General features: G+C 43.0%; 1 protein-coding gene across 2 annotated transcripts in view; it reads right to left on the bottom strand.

Annotated features, from left to right (window-relative positions):
- NPC1 (NPC intracellular cholesterol transporter 1) overlaps positions 1 to 18871 on the bottom strand; it is a 44408-nt gene extending 25537 nt beyond the window's left edge. For both annotated transcript variants that reach the window (XM_012746105.3, XM_012746106.3), the window contains exons 1-6: positions 18654 to 18871; positions 8958 to 9080; positions 7530 to 7636; positions 5100 to 5275; positions 2697 to 2864; positions 1862 to 2111 (exon numbers count right to left, since the gene is read on the bottom strand). In XM_012746105.3, the coding sequence (XP_012601559.2) occupies positions 1862 to 2111; positions 2697 to 2864; positions 5100 to 5275; positions 7530 to 7636; positions 8958 to 9080; positions 18654 to 18710 (881 nt within the window). In that variant the 5' untranslated portion in view covers positions 18711 to 18871. The remainder of the gene's footprint in view (positions 1 to 1861; positions 2112 to 2696; positions 2865 to 5099; positions 5276 to 7529; positions 7637 to 8957; positions 9081 to 18653) is intronic.
- Between the last annotated feature and the right edge of the window lie 6609 nt (positions 18872 to 25480).

Here is a 25480-nt window from a genome sequence, read left to right as displayed (position 1 = left end):
AGGTGGCTCACGCCTGTAATCCTAGCTCTCTGGGAGGCTGAGGCAGGCAGATTGCTCAAGGTCAGGAGTTCGAAACCAGCCTGAGCAAGAGCGAGGCCCCGTCTCTACTATAAATACAAAGAAATGAATTGGCCAACTAAAAGCCGGGCATGGTAGCGCATGCCTATAGTCTCAGCTACTCGGGAGGCTGAGGCAGGTGGATTGCTTGAGCCCAGGAGTTTGAGGTTGCTGTGAGCTAGGCTGACGCCACAGCACTCACTCTAGCCTGGGCAACAAAGTGAGACTCTATCTCAAAAAAATAAAAAAAAAACAACGAAAAAACAAACCAAAACACATAGGAGTCAACCAGAAGGCATTCCTACTGAGCAACAAAATAAATGACAGCACTGAATACAGCCCACAGAACATATAAGAAGTCCACGATGGGCCGGGTGCGGTGGCTCACGCCTGTAATCCTAGCACTCTGGGAGGCCGAGGAGGGTGGATTGCTCGAGGTCAGGAGTTCGAAACCAGCCTGAGCAAGAGCGAGACCCTGTCTCTACTATAAATAGAAAGAAATTAATTGGCCAACTAATATATATAGAAAAAAATTAGCCAGGCATGGTGGTGCATGCCTGTAGTCCCAGCTACTCGGGAAGCTGAGGCAGGAGGATTGCTTGAGCCCAGGAGTTTGAGGTTGCTGTGAGCTAGGCTGACGCCACGGCACTCACTCTAGCCTGGGCAACAAAGCGAGACTCTGTCTCAAAAAAAAAAAAAAAAAAAAAAAGTTCATGATGCAAACAATTGATTAAATCAGCCAGGAAGAAGGGAAAGCTCTCTGTATAAAAGCCCAATTAGTAAATGTAGAGGGAACCAGGAAATAAAATCATCCTCAGTTACTGGGCATTTGGACACTAAAAAAAAGAAAAAAAAAAAAAAAAAAATCATCCTCAGGCAAATGTCACAGTAGTACCTGTTACAGGTAAGACCCACCAATGAACAGATGCTAAAACCAGTGGATGACAGTTTAAAGAGAAACAAAGTATTAGCACAGTCTCAAAGTATCTCCCCCACAAGATATTTATCAATTACAAAGGGAAAAATGGTAACTTCACAGCAGAGAAACCCAGCAGACACCACCTTAACCAAGTGATCAAGGTCATCATCACCAGGAATGAGACATAGCAACATGACATACCCCCGACATCATGGACTGAGAAAGACATAACACCACTTCTGGGATGTTTTTGTCAAAAACACATAACCTCAATTTAATCATGAGAAAATACTAGATCAAGCCAAATTGAAGGACAGGCTATAAAATAACTGACCAGTACTCATCAAGAGTGTCAAAGCCATAAAAGAAAAGACTGAGGAACTGTCAGAGATTGGAGGGAACTGATAAAACACAAAAAGTGAATCCTAAAACAGGATCCTAAACAGGAAAGGGCACGATAGGAGAAATCCAAATAAGGTCTATAGTTTAGTTATTCTCATATCACGCCAATGTTATTTTCATGCTTTTGATAAATATACTGAGTTGTGGAAGTCATAACATTGAGAGAGCTGGGTAAAGATGTACATAAACTCTACCGTTTTTGCAACTTTTTGGTAAGTCTGATTATTTCAAAATAAAAAAAGGAATGGGTGATTAAAGCGTGGTGCTCTGAGTCACACATCATTTTGAATAAATCAATAAAACTAACTTCAAATGTTTAAATGTCTAAACAGGACTGTTTACTAGCTGCAGGACATAAGTAATCCATGGAAAGGTATTGATGCAGGTATTTTTTCCTGTTCTAATTAACCAAAGTTTGCCTAAGTGAAAGCTATGAGTGCCACTTGGATAATTTGGCTCTTTTTGCCCTGGAGGACTTCTTACCTGTAGCACCACACTGCAAAAAATGCTCCAAAGAACACAAGCAAGAATGCCATGTAGGTGAGCCACATGATGACATACATGGCGTCCAAGCCGAAGAGCCTCCAGGGAACAAGAGGGGGCGGGGGCTGGGGCTTGGGGCCACAGGTGGCAGAGCAGTCCTGACAGCTGCATGGCCCTGTGCCCTCGTCTACAGACTCATTACAGCCTTTGGTGGCATTATTCATGGGCTCCATCCCTTGGAGTGGAAGATCTACAAGAAGGAATTGTGTTAAGTAAAAATTTCAATAACAAAATAATTTTGTATTAAGTTACATTTAAAACCAATGATAAGCATACAGAACTATATAACTCAACTGGAGAATACAAATTGGAAATTTTAGTTCAATCAAGTTATGTTTTGCTGCTTTGTCCTGTAAGATTTTAAGTAACCTCAATAACTGTGCACAGGGTTTTGGCACTGATATCTGAGTATACCACACACCACGGTAAACCTCCAATCCTGCCTTCTCTCCATTCTGAGGAGCTAGGCTAATACTACTAATATAGCAGACTCTGGAAAAGGCCTTTGTAATGCTTTTCCACCCCCCAGCCCCCTTTTTAAACAGCTTATCCTTTCAGTGACAATAGCAGTATCTGAAGGCAATTCTTTCTGCTCCTCTGTTTCCACTCTCAGCTGTCCTAAATTAACCAGGGTAGGATAAATGCTTCAGTTACTTTTTAGTGGAAAGCAACTTTATAAACTGGCTATCTCAATTTATCTTCCTATTGCATATGATGATTCCCTGGCTTTAAAACAGTATTATAAACACATCAAACTTGGAGTCTTTGTCTCTACCTGAAAAAATGGGGGTGATGGTGAACGGTGCCTGTCCGTTGTCCTTATTGAACATGTACTCAATCCAGTTGGTGGCATTGCAGGCAGCAGCGTCTTTCCCACACAGGAGTCCCAGGGCCTTGTCGTTACTTGAAGGGGCCTCCACGTCTCGGCAGGCATTGTACATTGCTGGAAGAGGAATCCAAAGGGGAAAAGATGGAGACAGGATGCTTGCTTTCATTCACCAGGCAAGAGCTTACATAAGGCCTCTCAAATGGAAACACAGAACTCCCTGTGCACTGCAACCACGTATGGGACACCAGACTGCAAACACTAAGTGCAGGAATGGAGACGGCCCTTTAAATTGACTTATAACTCTGCGAATAATATGCCAGGCCTGATTCCGAGTAACTTAAAAGTGAAAAAGAGACAGGAAAGAGAAAGGATTACATTATCCCACATAGTTCTCACAAAAGCTTCTAGAAGTTTGTTTTTTTATATTTTGTTTTTCAATTTAAGAGACAGGGTCTCACTCTGTCACCCAGGCTACAATGCAGTGGTGCAATCATAGTTCACAGCAACCTTGAACTCCTGGGCCCAAGCAAGCCTGTTGCCTCAGCCTCTCAAGCAGCTAGGTCTGCAGGCATGCGCTACCATGCCCAGCTAATTTTTTTTATATTTTGTAGAGAAGCTAAACATCCTCCCCACCTGGCATCCCAAAGTGCTGAGATTACAGGCACGAGCCATCTCACCCGGCCTTCCGGAAGTCTTAACCCCCCTGTATAGCAGAGCATACCAAGGCTCAGGAAAGAGAAACCAAGAGCCTTAATATCTCTTCAGTGAATGAAACTGGTTCCAGATATCATCTGCAGCAGCAGACTACACAGCTGGAGAATTACGGAACTTACAGGGAAAACTGTTTTTAGGGCAGAAGTCACATATGAATAAATGAACCCATAAGTATCTTCTTAAAATTTAGAAGAAGATCCTAGGAAGGTTCTAGCAAGCAGGGACTAGTAAAGAAAAATTAATAGTATAGGACCCATTATAGCTACTTTCTTATGTGTAAAACATCATTGATATTATTATGTAGTGTGTTGCCATTATGTATACTAAAATAAAACCCAAAAAGAGAATATTAGATTTAATTTATGCCAATCTGATAAGGTGTGAAATGGTAGTTCACTGTTTTAATCTGCATTTCATTGCTCTCGATACTAATTATAATCATAAATCTTTTCACTTATGGTTTCTACTTTTCCTCTCCTATCTAGAAATCCTTTCCTTACCTTAAAGTCCTAAATATATTCTATATTTACTTCTAAAAATTTCCAAGATTAGGATTTTCCATCAGTATTATAATGCAAAAATAAAAATTAGATGATCACCATCAATTTCTTCATCTGATTTATGGACCAGCCCACCCTTTTTCTCAATGATTTGTAACAACAAACCTGCTGATGTAACAACTTTCCACATACCCATGGAACTGTTTCCGTACAGAGTACAGAACGATCTCTCTGCATCAGGCTGCCTTGTAAGTCACATCTTTTAGAAGACTGATTCCTAAGTAGCTTAGTACTTAGGAAGTACCTTGATTACTAAGTACCTTTTGTTGCTTTGTGAATAGGACCAATTTTCTATTAAATTTTTTGTTACTTTTTTATTTGGTCACTATAATTAAATGTTGTATGTTGCTCTTATAAACAACAACTTTACTGAATTCTTTTTTTTTTAATTTAAACATCAGGTAACTTACAATGAATTCTTATTCTATTATTTTGTAGATTTTCTCGGACACTTTTTGTTTAGCTGTGTCGAATCTACAGTTTATCTTTTAGTTCATCTCCATGACTACTTCTCATTAATAAATTCAGTTGGCTCTATTTCTAATCCATTCATCATTCTTTTTCTACAGCATTTTGTTCTTTCAGAATCTTCTCATTTCAGTACCTTTCAACAAACATATAGTCTCTTTCACATTATTCCATTATTTCTATTTGTTGGGGAGGGGCATTTATTCTAGTTGGTATACCTGTTTACTTTCCCTCATGGTGATGTGTTACTTCAGAGTCCTAACTTACTCTTCTCCTCTGCCAACTAGTTTTACCTCCTCAGTCTTGCAGTAATTTATTAAGTGACACAATTCATGACCACTAGAACCAAAGTTCCAATGTACAGATGCAAACTTGCACACACTAAAATTTTCCATATGGGCACTTTTAGAAAGGTGTTAAAGCAAATGCTCCAAAAAGATTATTTTATTGGCTGTAGTTCAAAGTCGTAGGATATAGTAAAGCAACAACTCATTTCTTGCAGTGGAACTGAAATTGTTTCTCCACACAGTTGACAGGACAATAAAAACAACTTTCTCCGCTGTCCTCATGCCAGTGGTAAAAAAGGAATAATTAACATTTTACTTACCATTGGCAAAACTCTGTCCAACATAGTACTGTAACTCTTTCACGTTTGTCCTCGTCTGGTTTGTAACAGGATCGACATAATCTTCAGTTGCTGTAACATTCAGAAACTGACTCTGTCGAGGGCTACATGTCAGCTCACAAAACAGGGTCAGTAGGTTATAAAAACAGGATGGACACCTAAAGAAAAAGTAAATTATGTTTTGCAGGATCTCACAGATAACACTCAGCAAAAATATGATTTAAAATAGACCAAGAATATTTAAAATTTATTGTAAAGTGACAAATTACCAAAAACATATTAAACGCAGATAGTCTAAACATAAAACCGCATGTTAAAATAAAGGCACATCTTTAAAAACTGCCCTATAATTATGATATCACAGTTATTTTGTCCAGATGTAATTTCAGAAACAGAAGGATGCTTCCCTGTATTTTGTACTTTGCAATTTAGAGATGTGCTTTCTTTGTCCCGGAGCTAAAGGGACTTAAGAGCATCATGGTGATAATTTTGAATAAGAAAAAAAAAAGTAAAAAATGAGAAATACCATGAGAATTTTCATTTTATAACCTATTTAAGGGCTTTCTTCCAAGTCTCAGAAAAATCCCTAGGCCTTCCCAAAACACAAGAGGACATCCCCATGACTTGTAAAGATAAAGAGAACAGCAGTGGCATTCTCTGCCTGCATGCATTTCAGAATTCAGGTTCAAAGTTTAAGTTCCCAATGTTGACTTATGTGGCAAAAGAGCCCTCTCTTCCCTTTGTTCTGCTGTTACCTGCAAAAGCTACTGCTTCATCAGACTTACATTCCTACAACACACCCAATCTGACCTCTTTCTACTCTGATCTAGTCCCAGTGACCACACACGGCACAGAATAAGGAAGGTAAGTCCCAGCCTTCAAGAACCTCTGTTTTAGAGGAGACAGACAAGCACAGACTTTCTTTCAGGAGACCTGTGCTTTACTGTGACAAAATCAGAAACTATAATTACACTATTCGAATAGGAACCACTCTGGGAGCTACACACAGTTTTCAAACTCTTTCTACATTACTACATATAATCTCCACAATCATCAATTTTGACAGCTGTATATTATTTCACATCTCTGGTTGTTTCTCTTATTCACTATTATAAATCAAGCTTTGGTACCTCAGATAACAGGGTATCTTTTGATGTGCATGTCCACGATGCCTCACCTAGAGTGGATGCTAAATGTGTTTAGACTGACAAAGGCTCTGACCAGGCTCCATTAATGCCCACCATCCTTCCACAGGATATGCTGGCCCAATTAGATTTTCAACTTTTTCTTCTTCTTTTTTTTTTTTTCCCCTATATTGGTTTAATCTTTGAGACAAGCATATGCTACTGGCAGGATCAACCAGATAAAGATTCTTAACTTTTGGTCTATTATTATATTGTACGTTGTCCTGAAAAAACAACTTAGTGGTAGTTTTGCACATTCTCTATCAGCCACTTCTGGTAAGAAGCAGAATTCCCTCCATGGAAGCTGACTTGTGCTCAATCACCTACAGTGATACCTGCACAGAGAAGCATTTGCCTCTTTCATATTTGCTTCTCATACATCTTAACCAGTGTGCTAAAGCCTGCAAAATTTGGAAAGATACCACAATCTGCTGTTCTAAAGAACACCCCTAGCTTGTTCTTTTGGACATTTGAGAATTGCCAGGTAGGCCTAGGGAAAAACATCTATCAGGTAGCCCTTTTTCACTGCCCAGGGTCATGGACAACAGGAAACTACTTTGACAAAACCAGGCAACTATACCAGAACAAGCCTGTTAACAGTTACGCAAGGCCAGCCCCAATTAGGGCCTGACCCTAGCACATCGTTTTGCCACGTCTCTTCAGAAAGAGATAAGAACAATATGGAAAGCAGAGGTACCAAGAAGGGGGAGGTGACACAGAGCAGCAGTTCTCAGCCTCTTTGGCACCAGGGACTGGTTCCATGGAAGACAGTTTTTCTATGAATGGGGCGGGGGGGGGGGGAGGGGGGGGCTCAGGTGGTGATGCATGGTCCTGTTTTCCTAATAGGCCATAGACTGGTACCGGGCCTCGGCCCGGGAATTGGGGACTGCAGACACAGAGGATAGCATGGATGACAGTCTCAGGCCGAGGACCACGAGGACCCTTTCCTCCCCACAGTGCACAGAAGCTCAACTCTGAAAGGAAATCATGCACAGTGCAGACACCCTGTGGGTAAGGACGTGTCAGAGGAACCAAGTATCAACTCTGAAAGCACTGGGAGGAGAACCAAGCCTGATGGTTATTATGTTCTCTTTATTTCTGACAAGTCTAAGAGTGCTTTCTTAGAATAAAATTTTTTTAAAAATTGACTTTTAAAAGGAAATCTGAACATTACTGGCTAACAAGTACCTAACACCCATTTGTTCTGTTTGCCTGGCAGTCCATATACCTGGATAGAAACTGTAGAGGCAGCTGCAGGTTGTCTTTCAGTGTCCGAAGCTGCTGAACATCACAACAGAGACTGACATTGTCAAAGAAGAATCCCGGACAGTGTTCCTTTCAGGTGAGAGAGCACAGATATTGGACTAGCGCAGTTAAAATAAGGACATTCCTCAATGAAATAAGACAACTTCACTCATGTAATCCTTTTTAGATATACGAGGGTAAGACACATACTGTATTTGCACAGTTCTTGCAGAATTCTTTACAGGCTATCAGATTTACTATTTATAAACTAGGGATTCACAAGTAGAGGTAGTAAGGACACTTCTAATTTCTCTCTTATTTGGAAGCTCATGCTCTTCTCTTAACAATCATTTTACCCCTTAGGGATTTTTATTGTTTTTTTTTTTAATTCAATCAGAATGCTATTTGCTATTTTCATCAGTCACTCCAGGGAAAGTCAAAATCTTTAATAATTCTGATAAAATTAGAGCTCTGCTATCATGTCGACTTGATTTTCCATTATTTAAGCCTCTAAAACAAGTCTTTTCACTGTGATTTTTCCAGTTCTTTTCTAATGTCCCTGTGCATCAAGAATGGTGAAAATGACAACAGAAGGCAGAAACCTGGACATAGCTAAGACTCACAGGCTGTCAGTAGAACACAGAGGAAACACTAAAATGAACAGGGGACAAGGAAGTCCCTATAGCCACTTAGCAGCAGAGTCCACTTAAGCCCTGATATCTAGGAACTAAAAAAAGCTAACTTCTAATATATCTTGCATAAGCTGCAAAAAGCAACATTTGAGGTACCAAGGTTGGTCTCTAAATAGTAACCTGCTATTGGGAAACCTTTTTTTTTTTTATGAAGGGGTTTGGAGTTGTGAAGAGGAGTGCTCAGTTGCCTTGTTTTTTTTGTTGTTGAGAAAGAGTCTCACTCCACTGCCCTGGGTAGAGTGCAGTGGCATCACTGTAGCTCATTGCAACCTCTAATTCCTGGGCTTAAGTGGTCCTTCTGCCTCAGCCTCCCAGGTAGCTGGGACTACAGGAGTACGGCATACGTCTGGCTGGGTTTTTTTCTCCTTTTTGGTAGAGATGGGGGTCTCACTCTTGCTCAGGTTAGTCTCAAACTCCTGAGCTCAAGCAATCCTCCTGCCTCAGCCTCCCAGAGTGCTGGAATTACAGGTGTGAGCCATAGCACCCAGCCTGGGAAATCTGATGAGAGGTACAAAGTCAGCCCCTCCAAAATTAAGCCTCTGGAGTTACGCTGTTATCTTTTCTACCAAAGTGTGCTACAGGTTAGAGTCTAGGAGAAGATTTAAGCCTATTAGTCTCACCTCCACCTCCACCCTGCAATAAACAACACATAAGGCATAATTACAGAGGCTCTTGTGATCAGGATTTTGTGCTGCCAATGCCCAAGAGAATGAACTTACCTGCACTAAGTCATACCCATCCTTTGGCAATGGTTTTGGTGGGCCAGAATATTTGCAATTATACCTCTTATCCCCAGACGCAATTCCACATTCTCCATACCAAACACAGGACTGCAAAAACACCTAGAGAAAGTCAACACAAAACTCAGTGTCAGCAGGGTCTCAACAGTAAAACAAATTTCAACAACAAAAATCACCCATTCAAATACAACAAGACCTTCCAATGTTACCTGCAAAATGAAGTAACAGCAAGAGGCACTTGTTAGTTTAACATTTTGAAAAATATTAATTAAAATACACCAAATACCTACTTACAAAGTCAGTGAAGCACCTAATGGAAATTACTTTTTTACATCATTTCTACTTCCTGCTTATTTATTTGCTGATAAGAGGTACAGTTCCATATAAGAAAGACCAAAGGCTGGGCACAGTGGCTCATGCCTATAACCCTAGCACTCTGGGAGGCCGAGGTGGGAGGACTGTTTGAGGTCAGGAGTTTGAGACCCACTTCAGCAAAAATGAGACCTCGTCTCTACTAAAAATAGAAAAAATTAGCCGGCCAAGTAGGAATAGAAAAAAAAAAAAATTAGCCAGGTGCAGTGGGGCACACCTGTAGTCCCAGCTACTCGGGAGGCTAGGGCAGAAGGATCGCTTGAGCCCAGGAGTTTGAGGTTGCTAGGCTGACACCACGGCACTCTATCCTGGACAACAGAGTGAGATTCTGTCTCAAAAAAAAAAAGACTAAGAATCACAGTGTAGAGGAAAAAAAGAATATGTGAGTTAGTGATTACTAATGCACTATTTTGCACATCTGCACAGGGAACTACATATGCTCTAAACAATGAAAGAATATTTCCATATACTTAAGTTAATTAAAATCAGTACATCCTAAGTAACATGAAGAACAAAACCATAAACATCAATAACCTTATTTAAGAAGGAGGAGCAAGAATAAACACCTACTTTGTCCTTGAGAATTTAAGTACAAACCAAGGAATGTACTAACTTTAAGGAGAATCACTGAAGCAATCTCAAAAGAATATTGAAAAATCTTTTATGCAAAGATTTCTTAAGAGCTACTCATATTCCCCACGTGAGAGTCACAAGGCTGTCAGAAAATTCAGAAGGCAGAGGTCAGCATGATTCATCAAGTCAGCATTCTACTCCAGAAGGCGCTGCCCCCAAAGCCCCAGAGGGCTCAGCTAGCCACCATCTATCCCACAGGGTGACAGAAGATACCAAGAAGCAACTGTGGGGCAGGGCGTGGTGGCTCACGCCTGTAATCCTAGCACTCTGGGAGGCCCAGGCGGGTGGATTGCTTGAGGTCAGGAGTTCGAAACCAGCCCGAGCAAGAGTGAGACCCTGTCTCTACTATAAATAGAAAGAAATTAATTGGCCAACTAATATATATAGAAAGAAAAATTAGCCGGGCATGGTGGCGCATACCTGTAGTCCCAGCTACTCAAGAGGCTGAGGCAGTAGGATTGCTTGAGCCCAGGAGTTTGAGGTTGCTGTGAGCTAGGCTGATGCCACAGCACTCACTCTAGCCTGGGCAACAAAGTGAGACTCTGTCTCAAAAAAAAAAAAAAAAAAAAAAAAAAAGAAGCAACTGTGGGTCCCAAGGTACTTGGAATCCACTCTAGTGACAGTGGCACGTGACCCACACACATGCAAAGAGCTAAGTCAGTCTGTGTCACTCCCCAGGGTCAAGATACAAATCCCACAACAGTCCCTAAAGCCCTAAAATGTGAAAGAAAAAATAAGCTGGAGGTTGGGTGTGTATGTGTGGGGGAATTTAAAAAGTCCATATAACTTGTCTCTCAATTCATTCTTCAGATATTCTAAAATAAAAATTATGACTTACCCCTCTCTCTCTTGACTGTTTAAAAGTCTTATGTTTAGACTACAAGGGAGGGAAATCATATAAATGAGGAAGTGACAAGACTTCAAGAAAGATACATACCAATGCTTTGGCAAGAAGTTGTGAAATTCCACCACTATTTTTTATATAGAGAGAATCCCAATTGTTATTTCCATAAGTCTAGGCATCTAAGTATTGCAACTCTGGCTTTCCAACTAAAAGGTCATACCCATCTAACTGAAGTTTGAAAAGGCTGCTGAGTGTAGCAGCAGAGGAAACTGATGTTTATATGCAACTTAGATATAAGGAGCCCCTCCCTAAACCTCACAGCACTCCCAGGCCTGGACAGGTGAGCAGGTCTCTGCCTCAGGGGCACTCTGGCTAGTCATCCTCAGGAGTGACCGGAACCCACTCAGCTCTGGCCTGACAAACAGGACGGTGTCTGGAGTCTAAAATCCCCTTAGTCAGCAATCGACACTATAAAGGCAAATAAAGATGACCCGTTTAGGTTCCTCTTCACAAAGATCATCCTTCATAATCCATTTCAAAGCAAAGTGCTGTTTCTCCCATCCAGTGGAAGAAGGGTGGGAGACAGGAGGACATGGAGTGTGGTCAGGAGTCCTGGGTTTTGATCCCCAGAACTCAGAGGCTCTCACTAAACGTGCTTGCTGAACCCATAGCACCTGGGATCACACCTGGAGCAGGTTACCTAACCATGCTGAGTAGGAGTTTGCCTACCGGTGCAGCTCATAATCTCTGCTTATCTCACAGGTTTGTGTGAAGATCAAGTAAAGGAATACCTGTACTTATAAATAAGATAACGCACTGTATAATCAAATGTAAGGAATTATTGTTAATGTCTTCCAAGTGCGGGGGTCCTCAAACTACAGCCCGAGGGCCACATGCGGGTGTTTTTGCCCGTTTACTTTTTTTACTTCAAAATAAGATATGTGCAGTGTGCATAGGAATTTGTTCATAGTTTTTTTAAAACTATAGTCCAGCCCTCCAACGGTCTGAGGGACAGTGAACTGGCCCCCTGTTTAAAAAGTTTGAGGACCCCTGTCCAAGTGTTTGGGATCTCAGCAAAGAGATTCCAAAGACCTGAAGAAACGCAAACACCTCAGGTCTTTTTGGGCCTAGGAAATTTGAGCTTGACTCAATGCTCTTAGGTTTGCTTCCTAAGCAGTCACCCTGCCTAAGGCAGCACCTCTAAGTCACTGGGGCTAAAACGGACTCACAAGACACTTGGCAAGGTGTGCTGGGCACTGGTTTAAATGCTCTTCGTATGTTAACCCAATTAATCCTAACAATAATTTGACGAGGGAGAGGCTATTATATCCATTTTACAGAGCAGACACTGAGGCACGGAAAGGCTCAATAACTTTTCCCAGGTCACACAACAGTGGCAAAACTTGGATGTAAACCAGGGCACTATGGCTCCAGAAACAGACACTCAATAAAACACAAGCAACTGCATTACACCCTACCTACCCCGGCCCCGTGCAAGGGCATGAGCTAGGTAGAGAGCTGAGAAGGGAGTGCTGTCCTCCTCGTCCCCAGGCCTGCTGGTGCCCCATTCCTGAGCCTCTTTAGGGACCCCCACCTGATGATCTTTCTCTTCTACAGTTTTAACCTCACCTCTTTCTTGGTCCCTTTGCCTGCACCTGCCTATAAGCACTGCTCCAATTTATTCATGATCCCCGGCTTCTCTCCAGCACTACTTCCAACTAGCCGCCTGACAGCCTCGGGTGCTTAAGAGGAAACCAATCTTTCCTCTGAAGGCTCCTCTACTGCCAAACAGAACTTAACATGAAAACCTAAGGCGCCTTTCAAACGCACCTCCCGTGGCTAATCCATTGCCCACTCCCGGGGAAGCTCCCTTGTGCAGCCTTCTCCTCCTCTCCTCCAGACCGAGTCGGTGTCTCCTGTGCACAGCTGCCACTTGCCCCTTCCAAAATGGTGGCTCCAAAGTTTTCTGGTGCCTAGAAACCTATAATCCACGCTTCCTGCTGTCTGGGACCAAGCTCCTGACACCTTGCTCTGGCTCTGTCCACTCTCTTCCCCACAATGTTCCGTACCTATCCCCCTAACCTCCTGCCCTTCCTTCCCTCTCTCTGCACTGGTCATGCCCTAGGATCAGGCAGAATTTATATTTATGAGAATCTCAAAGTCGTGATGTTGGGAGAGGTTGCAAGAGTATCTTCTCACTTTCGTCTCAACTCCTGCGTAAGACCATAAATCTTAAAGGGCAGAGCCCGGGTGCAATACTTTCTTTGAAGTTCCCTACGGTACCACATCTGGTGTGAGTCGACAGAGTCTGACCGGGTTATGCAAGTTCAGAAATGAGAACTGCTGGTTGGCTTCTCCCCAGAATTGAATAGTTACAAGGCTAGAGAGTTTCTATTTTAAAGGTTAGGTCATATGGATATTTTGCAACATGCTCTAGCCTTTAATTATTGGGTATATGACTGGGTATCAAAGCTGCTTCTTTCGACGTTAATAAGAATGGATCAAGAAAGGTTAAAAAGCAAAGCCCCTTGTGCTATGCATCAGCAACTACAGCAATTGCTAAATCATATTCTAACAGAGAGATCCATGGGCACATATTATAATTTCATATGGAGAAGCTCCGAACATCAGCAACAGAGTCTTGCACTTTTGGCTGCCTTTAGTAAATCCTGCTGAAACACCAACTCATATTCAAAGACTTACCGAATAGCGACCGTGTGCCAGGCACAAAGGTTAAGTGACTTCTCATTCACTGCCTCATTTATTTCTCACTCTATGAAGGAGTACAGCAGTATTTTACAGGTAAGGAAACTGAGACTCGGAGAAGACACTGAGGTCACATGGCTCACAAGTGACATAATTGCGAACACCAAGTTAAGTGTTCTCTACCTCATCCCCTCGATCCTCCCACCTTCTGCACAATTTGAACTCCAGCCCAGTTTGTGCACTGATGTATCCTCAGAATTTGAGAATGCACCAGAGACAGGCTGTCCCATCCACTATGATCCCACACAAGTGTCCTTTCTAGACACACTTGTTCACTTGCAGAAATAATGACTACCATCCACAGCTTTTAAAGTACCTCTCTCAGCAGTTGTCAAGTAGTGACTCACTTCCTCAGTACTAATGACAGTCCTCCACCCCTGGGCTAGCACTCGGCCATCCCACCACAGTTGGGAGTACAGGGCTTGGCACCCCACTTCTACCCCTGTCCTGGAGGGGTAAAGCTAATGGCAGGACCTGGAGACACACCTAGCTCCAGCAAGGGGCGGTAGGAGGAGAGGGTCCGAAGCTTAACTCCACTGCGCCACTGCCTCTCCAGGGAGCAGAAGGGCTGTCCCGGCCACTCAGGACAACATAGGATCAGGGAGGAGGGAGTGGCATGGAGAATCCTGTCCGGCAATAAGGTTGCCTGCTTTTTCCTTTGGAATCAGGGAAGCAGACCAAACAAATACGGCAGGATATTTGGGCTGGAGGCTGGTCTGGTCTGACTTCTATTGACGGAAATCTCTGGAACTGTTTTATAGCCACCCTGACATGAACATATCCACATAACAAAGGATGATTCATGTGTTCATCAGGTGTGCCTGTATTTGGGTGTTTAAGTCACACATTTTGAGAGGGCTCAGCTAGTCCAACTCTTCATTTTACAGATAACCCCTGTAGCTTGCAATTTCTCTACATGCTTCAGCATGGTCATACTACTAGTATTAGACATTTAGGAGCCACAAGACTAAAATAAAACTATGAAAGTGAGTGTGAGCACATACAGTCTGCAGGTTTTTTCCTATGGGATGTTCACACAGTGTGGCAACTGAGCCATGGGTCAGGCCCACATGCTAACTCCATCCCTGATCTATTACAGATGATCAGAGAAGCCACACTGGGGACAGGAATATGCCTTGAATGAGGTGCCTTATTGGCCACGTGGAACCCCTGCTGAACACCCATTCAGCAACCAAGCTTGCTAAACATGAATAATCTAGTAGCAATATTTTTAATTTGAATAAACTAGAGCACAGAATCAGATTCTGAAGATAGTAGTTCAAGATCCTAATACGCCATCTACTAGCTATGTGACCTTGGGACAAATTTGAGCCTTAATATCCACATCTGTAAAATAGGAAAAACAGCATTATATCCATCTTAAAGGGGTTTTGTGAGGATCAAACAAGACCAGATGTGTGACAGTAACAGAGCACTATGCAACACTTAGGTAGCTATTTTTTGTCTTTAGTCTTCTGTAATCTAGTATGGCCCCCATGACAATTTTTAAGAGCTTCATTGGGATAATTTACATACCATAAAACTCACTCTTTTCAAATGTACAGTGCAATGGTTTTTAGCAACAATTAGACAACTTTCCCCACTTTCTCTAGATTTCCTCTTGTCCACTGGGTACACATTAATTCATCCTCCAAAGCTCAAAAATGGATTCCCCACAACATTTTGTCGTTATCCTTATTTAAGCACTTCTCACTATATTATAGTTTTTTATGTATCCAGCCTCTCCCCTTATCAACTATGAACAAGACATATGAACTTATACACAACACTTCATAGTATATAGATTATCTTTTTGGGGGGTTAGGGGAACGAAGTCTTGCTAAGTTGTCTAGGCTCTGCACTCAAACTCTTAGGCTCAAGGAATCCTCCCATCTCAGCCTCCTGAGTAGCTGGCACCAAAGGCATACACCACTGTGCCCAGCTAAGAATGCTTTTTAATGGGTTAGTTCTTTTGATCTTTTCCTACATTGTGCCCGGGGCACTCACTCCATGTTTATAAAATTATTTTGAGCTCCTCTTGTGACCTAAGAAAGGGTCAGTAACAACGGTATGCTAGCACCAGAGTTGTTTTTAAGTTTTGCTGCCAAAGCAAATATTCTAAAAACTGAAAATAAGAGGCATAGTCCAGGTGATGAAAAACCTGGCTGGCCACAGTTGATCAACATCATCACCTAGAAACCAACTGCAAATCCAATTCTAATCACCACTAGTCTCTAAATGCCTCCCCAAACCGACTTGGAGGCCCAAAGATTTTGTGATTAAAAAGAGTCCCAAGTCAAGAGTCCTGGCAATATTTGGAGATGATAAAATATGGTACTTGCTCTCAAGGAGCCTGCAATCTGGTAGTTCAATTCAAAAATACTTCTATCTTTTCAGAAACACCCTGGGAAGTAGGCATAGCTGTTAACCCAATTTTAGAGGAGGAAACTGAGGCTCTAGAGGAGCTCACCAGAGATCACTCTTAGGAAAAGGGAGAGTCAACACCCACAGCCAGGTCTTTTAACCAGGCATCAAACTTGCAGCAGTTTAAACAAAGATTTAGACCTTCAGAGTCCTAGCTGGGGAAACAGGACAACAAAGTCATGGATAATGCAGCATCTGAGCTGGGGCCCTGGAAGATGGGCTGGGTTTTGCTACCAAGCAATTTAACTTGGCTGGAGAGCAGACGCCCTTCAGGACTGCAGGTGAAGAGGCAAAGGGGCTCCAGAGATCAGATTAGAGACAACCTAATCCAGGCTTCCCAGCAGGTAATGTGCCATGCTTAAAACACTGCATCCCTTTTAGGGATGAAGTTGAGGAAGGGTTACCCAGGAAGGAGAGAGCATACTGTCTTCATGACCAGAGGGATTCTTTGTTCTGGGTAATATAACAAACACTGAAGGAATACAAAGGCCTATTCAGCAAGTCCTTTCCTCTCGCCCACTTGCTAAAATTAAAAAAAAAAAAAATCTCATTTTCCCCCTGATTACTCTTGTTAGTAAAATATCTGATCACAGCATCAATCAAGGAGTGGGAGAGATGGGGAAGGATTATTCACAGTCACTCCAATTTCAGACGGTTGTTCTTAATCACTCCCAGGTCAAAGATTAAAGCTTATAAAAATGACACTATGCCTCAAAACTGCACACATCTGGATGACGACAAAGTTTAAAAATGAGGCAGTCTAGTAATGTTATTTCATCATGTGTAAAGATTTTTTAAAAATTAAGCAAAAATCTCCCCAAAATGTACTTCAGGCCTTACAAAGGACAGCTAATCTACAATTCTGTGACAGAACTTTATTAGTGCTCAACTGAAACCAGAAGAGCTGCTATCACTGGCATGAACTCTAAAAGCAAACACTCCCTCCTCCAATCTGTTTGGCTTCAAGGCTCCACGCTATCAGTTCAGGTGCACTGAAAGCCTCCAGACAGCAAGGAGTTAATTAATGAAATAGGACTGTTTGCAGTTAAGCCTGACAGACCTTGAACAGGCTTCAAGGTCACAAGAGAGTCACCAAAAACCTCTGACCTACCCCAAATGTCCTAGGAGGCGAGGCACCCACTGACCATAAGCCTTGGATACTACCTTGAGATAAAAGGATTTCAAAGATAAGTTAAAGCTACTAATAATGTGAAGCCTGCCTATTAGATCCTGATCTAAAATTCTAGGGAAACTGAACAGCTGTATTTTTTCTAAGGCACATAACTGCTACTATTTCTTGTGTTTTTAAGACATCAGGTATAGTGATGAGGTCTCTCCATCTACCATGTTACTTAATAACCCCAATAATTGCCTGAGGTTATTATTTATCTTCAGGAGAAACTGAGGCTGAGAATAAAGTGCCCAAAGCCTCAGAGCTAAAGAGTGGTCTACCAGGTTGGCCCATCCCAAACTGCCTTTCTGAAATCTGTTTTCCTCTGCCTTCCCTCCCAACCAGCTGCTCTTGGGTTCCTCCCATACCAGATGTGTGCTCTTCCACAGGCCCACACAGCTGGGGATCACACACACACACACACACACACACACACACACACACACACACACTGGAGGAGGGAGCCAGGGCCCTGCTCCTGGCTCTCAGGCCATTCATTAGTGGGTCAGCATCACCTGTCCCCTTCTGAGAACAACACACAAGTGTAAGAACAGTTTTCTAGTCCATGGGATCCCTTAATCCTCCTTGCCCTCGGAGTTGCTGCTTCTCACTATTGACAAGCCTACTTGAGGGGAGGCTCACTCTTTCATCCTGATTTGGTTTAATTAGCACCACATCCTTACACGACCCCCCCTTCCCTGGTTTTGAAAGCGAAAACTGTAGTAACACGTTTAGAGAGGTGCTCATGCCCGGGGATAAAACCAAGGAGAAAACCACCCAGGGAGTCAGGACACTGAGTTCCAGACCCCATGTGGGTGGTCGATGGCTAACCGTGACAAGCGGAAATTCAACTACCCCAGCTGTGGACCCCAGAGTCCTGATACGCAAAAAGGAGTTAATGAGAGGAACCTGCACTCTTTAAAAGCTCAAGCTGACTTATGTAAAGTTCTTAGGACAGTTCCAACTTGGTGCCTGACGAATTCTGTTCCCTTTCTTTACCTCCGTTTCCACCTCCTTCCTCAGGCGATGAGAAGGGGAAATAAAGTGCTTGGATCTTCCGAAATTTACGAGTTCATGTGCATGTTAGCAACTTCTTTTAAAAAAGGAACTTAAATAATATCCCTATTCCTCTCTACCCACTTTCCTCCTTCCCTCTGATCCCACATCCAAAATCGAGAAATTAGGCGACCACAATGAAATGAGACCAAAACAGGCCAAACAAACAAGCAGCCCCCGGTTGCCACCGTCTTCCAGACCACAGGGAAGGGAGCGTGGCCGGAGACAGAAACAAGAGATGGGGGCACCTCTGGGGGTGCCATCGCTGGACCAGCCTCCCCAAGACGGGCCGGCTCCGCGCCGCTCGGGGGACAGCGCTGCCTCAGCCGCTGCTCCGCCTGCCGCCCTCCCCGGCTCTCGGCCCCGCCACGTCCCCCACCGTCCGCCCGGAGAGCCAGCGGCCGCTCACCTGCGCCGGGCAGAGCAGCAGCAGGAGGAGGCCGAGGGCCGGGCCGCGCGCGCCCATGCTGCCTACGCGCGGGGCTGCGGCTGTCGGCGGGGGCTCGGCGCGGCTCGCTCCGCTTCCCGGCGGCTACTTCACTTCCCCCGGCTCAGTTTCAGGACGCCGCGCCGCACACGGGAGGGAGCAGGCGCAGGCACGGGCACCGGCAGACTGCGCGCGCAGGTCAGGAAGGACGAAGGCGTCGTCAGCTCCTCCCCTTATGGGCGGGGCTTTGCAGGGACGCCGGGGGCCTGATCTGGGGCGGGGCCTGATCTGGGGCGGGGCCTAGCCGCGTCGGGGGCGGGCCGGCGCCGGGCAGTGCGAGGCTGGCAGCGCGACCTCGTCAGGGCGCTGTCCTTCCCCTCAGCGCCCGCGGGCCCTGGGTGCGTGGCGTGGGGCTGGGGTCTCAGATCTGGGCAGCTGAACTCTTGGAATCCACCCTGGCCTGGGCGGATGTTCCTGGAGTTGTGCGTACAGTCTGTAGCTTTGATGTTTTAGCTTGCTTTTCACCGTTGTTGTCTCCGGGGACGGAGCGGGTGGGCGACAAGGGTTAGCAAGTGGGGGTCTGTCCTGGGAGTCCCCGTGAAGGCCCCACTCCTCAGCGCACTGGGTGTTTATTTCAGCCCAGTGAATACTCTGAGCAGTTTCTCCTCCCAAACCCAGTCACCCAAAAGGAATCCGTGCCGAGGCACTTTCCACCACGGCTCGGGGCGGTGACACGCGGTGGCCTGACAGTGTGGCGACCCGGAGCGCGAGGGGGCGGGCGCGCGGGTGGGCGGCGCCCCTTGGCCACCCTGCCTTTGTTTAGCGCCGCCGCGGCCCGGCTTCGGAGAAGCGCTGGGACAGCGCCACCTGCTGGCCGGGCCGCGCGCAGCGCAGCGACCCCATGGGCGTGAGAAAACTCCGAAGTTAGATCCTGAGGCGGGGACCAGGGTCTATTTTAAGTTCTGTCAGACAATACTGTTATTAAAAAAAAAAAAGAAATAAAGAAAAATGAAAAATATTTTAAGTTCTGAGTGGAGCAGGTAATACAAAGATAAAAGACATCTTCGTTTTTGAGCTATGCATTTATTTTACATATATATTTTTTACCTTTATTTTTATTATATGTATTTCTGATAACATTTTCCCTCAAGTTTCAATTGTTTATAACACTCAAAAGGATCAGTCATTTCCATTTTGAAGAAGATGGGGGCAAGGACCTTTTCCCCGACAGTGGAAGCAATTTGCAATGAAAAGATTAAATATGCGTCCACAGCAATGACCAGGTGGGACCAATGCGGTGACCTTCTCAAGCCTACCCTACAAACAGCTGTTTCAGTTATTGTCTTGCGTCCTCACCTCCTCAGCCCTGAGATGTGCACCTGGCTGGCCTGGCAGGGAAACTATAGTGATTTTTTTTTTTTTTTTTTTGAGCCTTCAGCCCTCTACAGTCCACCAAGACCTCCTGGTCCCCACCCAACTGTGTGCTCTCCTATCCCTCGATGCCTCGCTCCTGGTGGCTTCACCGAAGATAACGCAGGAAGTCTCCAAATGTGGTCAGGCACAGGAGCATCTCCTGAGAACTTGTTAGAAATGCAAATTCTCAGGCTCCACCCTAAACTTACAGAATTGGAAACTCTGGGGGGCGGGGGTGGGGTGGGAGTGGGCCTAGCCATTTGTAGTTTGAAAAGACCTCCAGGTGCTTCCCATGCACACTCAAGTTCAAGAGCCACTGCTGTAAGGTATTCCCTGGAATGGATCCTGGTAGGTTAGTTACCCTTCCAATTTTAGCAAAGTCCTAATTTTAACGGGGAGGGCACTACCTTTAGTAAATAATTGACTTGAGTAAAAGCAATTTCAAATGCCCTATGAGACATTTCTGGGATGGACAGATATTGTGATGCCTCCCCCTCCAAATCATGTCCACTATCTGCCAAAATAAAATAGAAAGATCTTTCAGCTACATTTTTTGCTCCTTCTCAGTCTTTCATACAGCTTCAACAATGCCTAAAAGCCAAAAAATATTTTAAAAATAAATACCATCTTTCTAAGAGAACATTTTTTGCTGATAACAGAGTAATCCTGCTTATAGTAGAAACTTTGGAAATACATAAAAGTTTAGAGGCAAGAATTCAAGAAGCACTTATAATTTCATCACTATGGATAGTCTGTGTCACATTGTGGGATACTTTTTCCTTCTACGAAAATTGTTGTAATGTGGTTCTGCGGGGCGGAAAGGCGTGATACCTTTCCTCACCCAGCATAAGGGTCACAGCTGATACTCCTATAATAAAAGGCAGGTTGACAAGAGAAAGGAATAACAAATTTATTTAATAAAAGTTTTATGTGACATGGGAACCTTCAGAAACGACCCAAAACCCAGGGAAAACTGTCCATTTTTATGCTTAGATTCGATGAAGAATGGCCGGTGAAGTAGAGACGTGATTGGACGATCTAACAGCATCAGATTGAGGTTGGAGGAAACCCAGCAAGGCGATCTGTTCAGATTCATCTAGGCCTCTCTGTGTAGCATTCCTTCCTCCTAGGTATTGGGTAGGGCCCTCTGGAACGGGGGTCTTATGACCTACTCTCAGACAAGGTAGGTCAGAGAATTTCTCTATGGCTAGCTGCTACACAGAAAAACGGGGGAAGGTTGGGGTAACATTTCTAGGTTCCATGGCTTGCTTTGGGGGAAGAGGAATTCTGGTTTCTATGGCTTGCCTCCAGGGAGAGAGAGGGACGAGAGACAAGCAGGCAGGAGAGAAGGTCAGAGAGAGATTCTCCTCCTGAACCTGCCCCGAGTCCTTCCAGTCTCCTGTCGCTCACAGTACTCAGCATGCCAAGGCAACATACTTTGGGGTGTTTTTTCTGAGCCCCAACAGTTGAGATCCCAAGAGAGACTTTTTTGTTTGTTTGTTGAAGGAATATTCAATGCCACTATCTTGATAAGCACTATTCAACATTGATCTTAGAATAATAAAGTAGAAAACAAGAGGACAAATAAAATTATTGGACATGCATCTTTATGAAGTGCACATCCTCTAGAAAACTACTATACAGTTGAAAACGTAAATGTATATGAATATAATACATGGACTTTTAAAGCAAGTGGAAATATACCATTCACAGTTTTCATCTTGCTTTTTTACATTTAGCAAATGCTTTTCTACTTGCTACCGTGTTTCCCCGAAAATAAGACAGGGTCTTATATTTTTTCCTCAAGAAGGCGCCCTAGGGCTTATTTTCATTGGATGTGTTATTTTTTTTTTTAAGTACGGTACAACAATCCACATTTATTCAAATATAGTTAAGTCATCTTCTTCTGGAACATCATCATAACTCTCCAAACCCCGAATTCCATCCTGAATTTCTTGCAACTCTATTTCCTTTAGAACCATTGGCCCCAATCTCTCATGTCAAACTATAGAGCTCTCATGGGGCAGATGAGAAGGGCTGCTCGTCTTCTTTACTGGTCCACTTTGAAATGCATGGGTTGTGCTGATACGCTGCGTAGCCACGTTCATCACTAGGTCTTATTTTCTGGGCAGGGCTTATATTGTGCAAATGCTGAGAAATCCTGCTAGGGCTTATTTTATGGGTAGGTCTTATTTTCAGGGAAACATGGTGCTTTTAATAGCTGTACAGAATTTTATTATGTGTATATAACACTTCTGAAGCCATATCCAGATTAGTGTCTCTAAATCAATGAAATGCAGAACACCAACCAACAGGTATTTCAAAATAACTCAACTTCTCTACTTGGATTTCTGGTACATGTGAAGGATTTGTGTGGTCCCACTAATACCTTATAAATTTACCTTTCCTTTTCCAAATACTTCCTCACATTCCTGAACTTGCTTGAATTCCAAAGAGACTTGCATCTTTCTATGCCCTCTGCTTTCCTAAGGATGCTACATTACAAAAGTCTAAAAGCTATTACACATTCCCTTATGGTGGAAGAAGGGAAAGTTAACCCAGGATAAAATTCTCCTTAGCTGTCAGATGGAAGGAGAAGGCAGGAAATACCCATGTTAATCATTTTTGATCCAGTGCATAATGTATTTAATCAGTCTCTGGACATTTAATTTGCCACTTGCTATTAGAAACAATGATGCAATGAACATCCTTATACCTAAATCTTTGCAATCTTACTTTGGGAGGCCAAAATGGGAGGATTGTTTGAGGCCAAGAATTCAAGACCAGCCTGGACCCCATCTCTACAAAAACTAAAACAATTAGCTAGGCGTCGTGGCTCAAGCCTGTAGTCTCAGCTACTCAGGAGGCTAAGGCGGAAGGATCACGTGAGCCCAGAAGGTATGATTGCACAATTGCTCTCTAGCCTGGGTGACAGAGTAAGACCTTATCTCTTAAATAACTAAATAAACAAACAAATAAATAAATGCAATCATATGCAAATAGAACCATTGGAAAATTTTTATATTGTTGGATCAAAGAAAATGTGCATTTAAGTTTTGATTCTTGTCAAATTGCCCTCCACAGAGACTGCAGCTTATATGTTGGCCAACAATGGATGGGGGTGCCATCCCTTTGCCAACATTTGTCTTTCCCATTTGGATAGATGAAAAATGGTAGCTCTGATTATATTTATTTTATATCTTATTTAAAAAAATATTGGGATTCTTTACTTTGTATTTCTTCAATTATATGTGAGATTAAGAATCTTTTCATACAGTTACATATGATTTTATTTCTTTTTCTATGTTCTTCATTTTTATTGGATTGTTTTCTTTTTCATAATGCTTTGTAAAAACTATTTATTAAGGAAATTAACCTGTTGGTCTGGCATATATATTGTAGATACTTTTACTAGTTTACTAGTTTTCAGGGTTATAAAAAATTATTTCATGTTTTCCTCTAAGATTTTAATGTTTTCGTGACAAGAATGATCCATCTGGAATTATTTTGCTGTAAGGAGTGGTATGAGGACCCAGCTTCCCTCCTTCCCCTAAAGCCGTGGCTGGATACCTGCTCTTCTTAAGGTCACCATTGATTTTTGTGTTGCCCAATCCAATCGCAACTCCTTTGTTCTCATCTCACTTGACCTCTTAGTAGCATTCAACATGGTTGATCACACTGTCCTCTGTAAAATATATTCTTTAAGCCTCACTCTCCTGGGTTACATCACTGGCTAAGCATTGACTATATCTCATCTTCTAGACTAGGGATGTGATTTGAGCAGCATATTCATGTTAAATTTCATTACAACAAAATAACTGATTTCTCCTAAAATAAAGAAGCTTTTTTTCCCCCTGCTGCTGATTTGCAAACTTCAAAGTAGGCAGTGATTCAAATGGGAGAAGAAAAAAAGAATGCTTGACTGCCACACAGACTGCAAGCTTGCCCAGTTCCTAACTTGAAGCCTAAAGTTCAATAACAGGACATGAAGGTAGACCGGGGCCTTTGGGGTAATAGGATGCAACCAGCTTCATCGAGTGGTATCAGAGGCCATTGCTCATGGACCGGCGGCACCTCTTTCCTTTGGTTACTTTTTTCCTCCACTTTTTTCTCTTGTGTGCTATAACCAAATACCATAGACTGGGTGGCTTAAAATCCAGGAATTTATTTCTTAAAGTTCTAGAGGCTGGGGAGTCCAAGGTCAGCATTGGGAGCTGGTTCAGCTTTGGTGAGGGCTCTCTCCCGGGCTTGCAGGCTGCAGCCTCTCCTGTCTCCTCAAGTGGCTTTTCCCAGCGTGTGCTCTGGGAGAGCACATCTCTCTCTTCCTCTTTTTCCACCAATCCTGTTGAATTAAGGCCCCACCCTTATGACATAATTTAACCTTAACTGCCTCCTAACAGCCTTATCTTCAAATATAGCCCCATTGAGGGTTAGTCACACAGGAAATCTGGGCGGGGTGGGGGAGGGGAACACAATTCAGCCCCTAGCACTCCTCTTTTTTGCTTAGGACTGCATTGTGACTTTTATGGGCCCTAGACACCTTTGTTTTGGGGGGGGGCTCTCCCTCCTTCAGAAAAACCCATTTAAAATTATGATTTACAACTGCATTGGCATGAAGACAAATATAATCCTACCTAGATTCATTATTATATATCATTTTTATATATCATTATATATCATTTTTATAATATTCTTACTCTTCTTCTGATTTAAAAATAATTAAAATGAAAATGAAAAAAATTAAAATTAAAACATTTTCATGGGACCTTAAAGTACTGTGGGCACTGGGCACCATGCCTACTATGCATAGTGGGTAAGTCGGCCCTGTTTTTGCTGCCCGTGCCGTAGCACTCCTGTAGTGTCACAGACATAGTACATTTTGCTAGTGGTAGGTACCGAAAAAGCTCCAGGACCAGCAGTAGAGCCAGCTCTAAAAGAACCACCTATAGATAGTAGGCCACCTATAGGTGGACCACAGGGAACAGGTGAAATTCAGGAGAGTTTGAGTTAATACTTCTATGAAAACCCTGAGGAGGTTCAGGTTGAGCATTTTTGAAAACCTCTTTTTGATAATAGACTTTTTTTTTTTTTTACTTGTAATTTATATACAGGAACAGGTGAAATTCAGGAGAGTTTGAGTTAATACTTCTATGAAAACCCCGAGGAGGTTCAGGTTGGACATTTTTGAAAACCTCTTTTTGATAATAGACTTTTTTTTTTTTACATTTAATTTATATATAATACTTATATATAAAGTTTACAAAGCTTCGATGTATAGCTTGATGAGTTTCTACATATTATATACTTATATTATTAATAGTTATCTATTATTATGTTATTAATAGTTATCTATTGCTATATAACAAATTATGCCAAAACTTAGTATATTTGAAGAA

The sequence above is a fragment of the Microcebus murinus genome, chromosome 17 (assembly GCF_040939455.1).
Source record: "Microcebus murinus isolate Inina chromosome 17, M.murinus_Inina_mat1.0, whole genome shotgun sequence".
Lineage (NCBI taxonomy): Eukaryota > Metazoa > Chordata > Mammalia > Primates > Cheirogaleidae > Microcebus > Microcebus murinus.
Note: the sequence above shows the minus strand (reverse complement) of the source record. Positions and strands in the feature narration are given on the sequence as shown.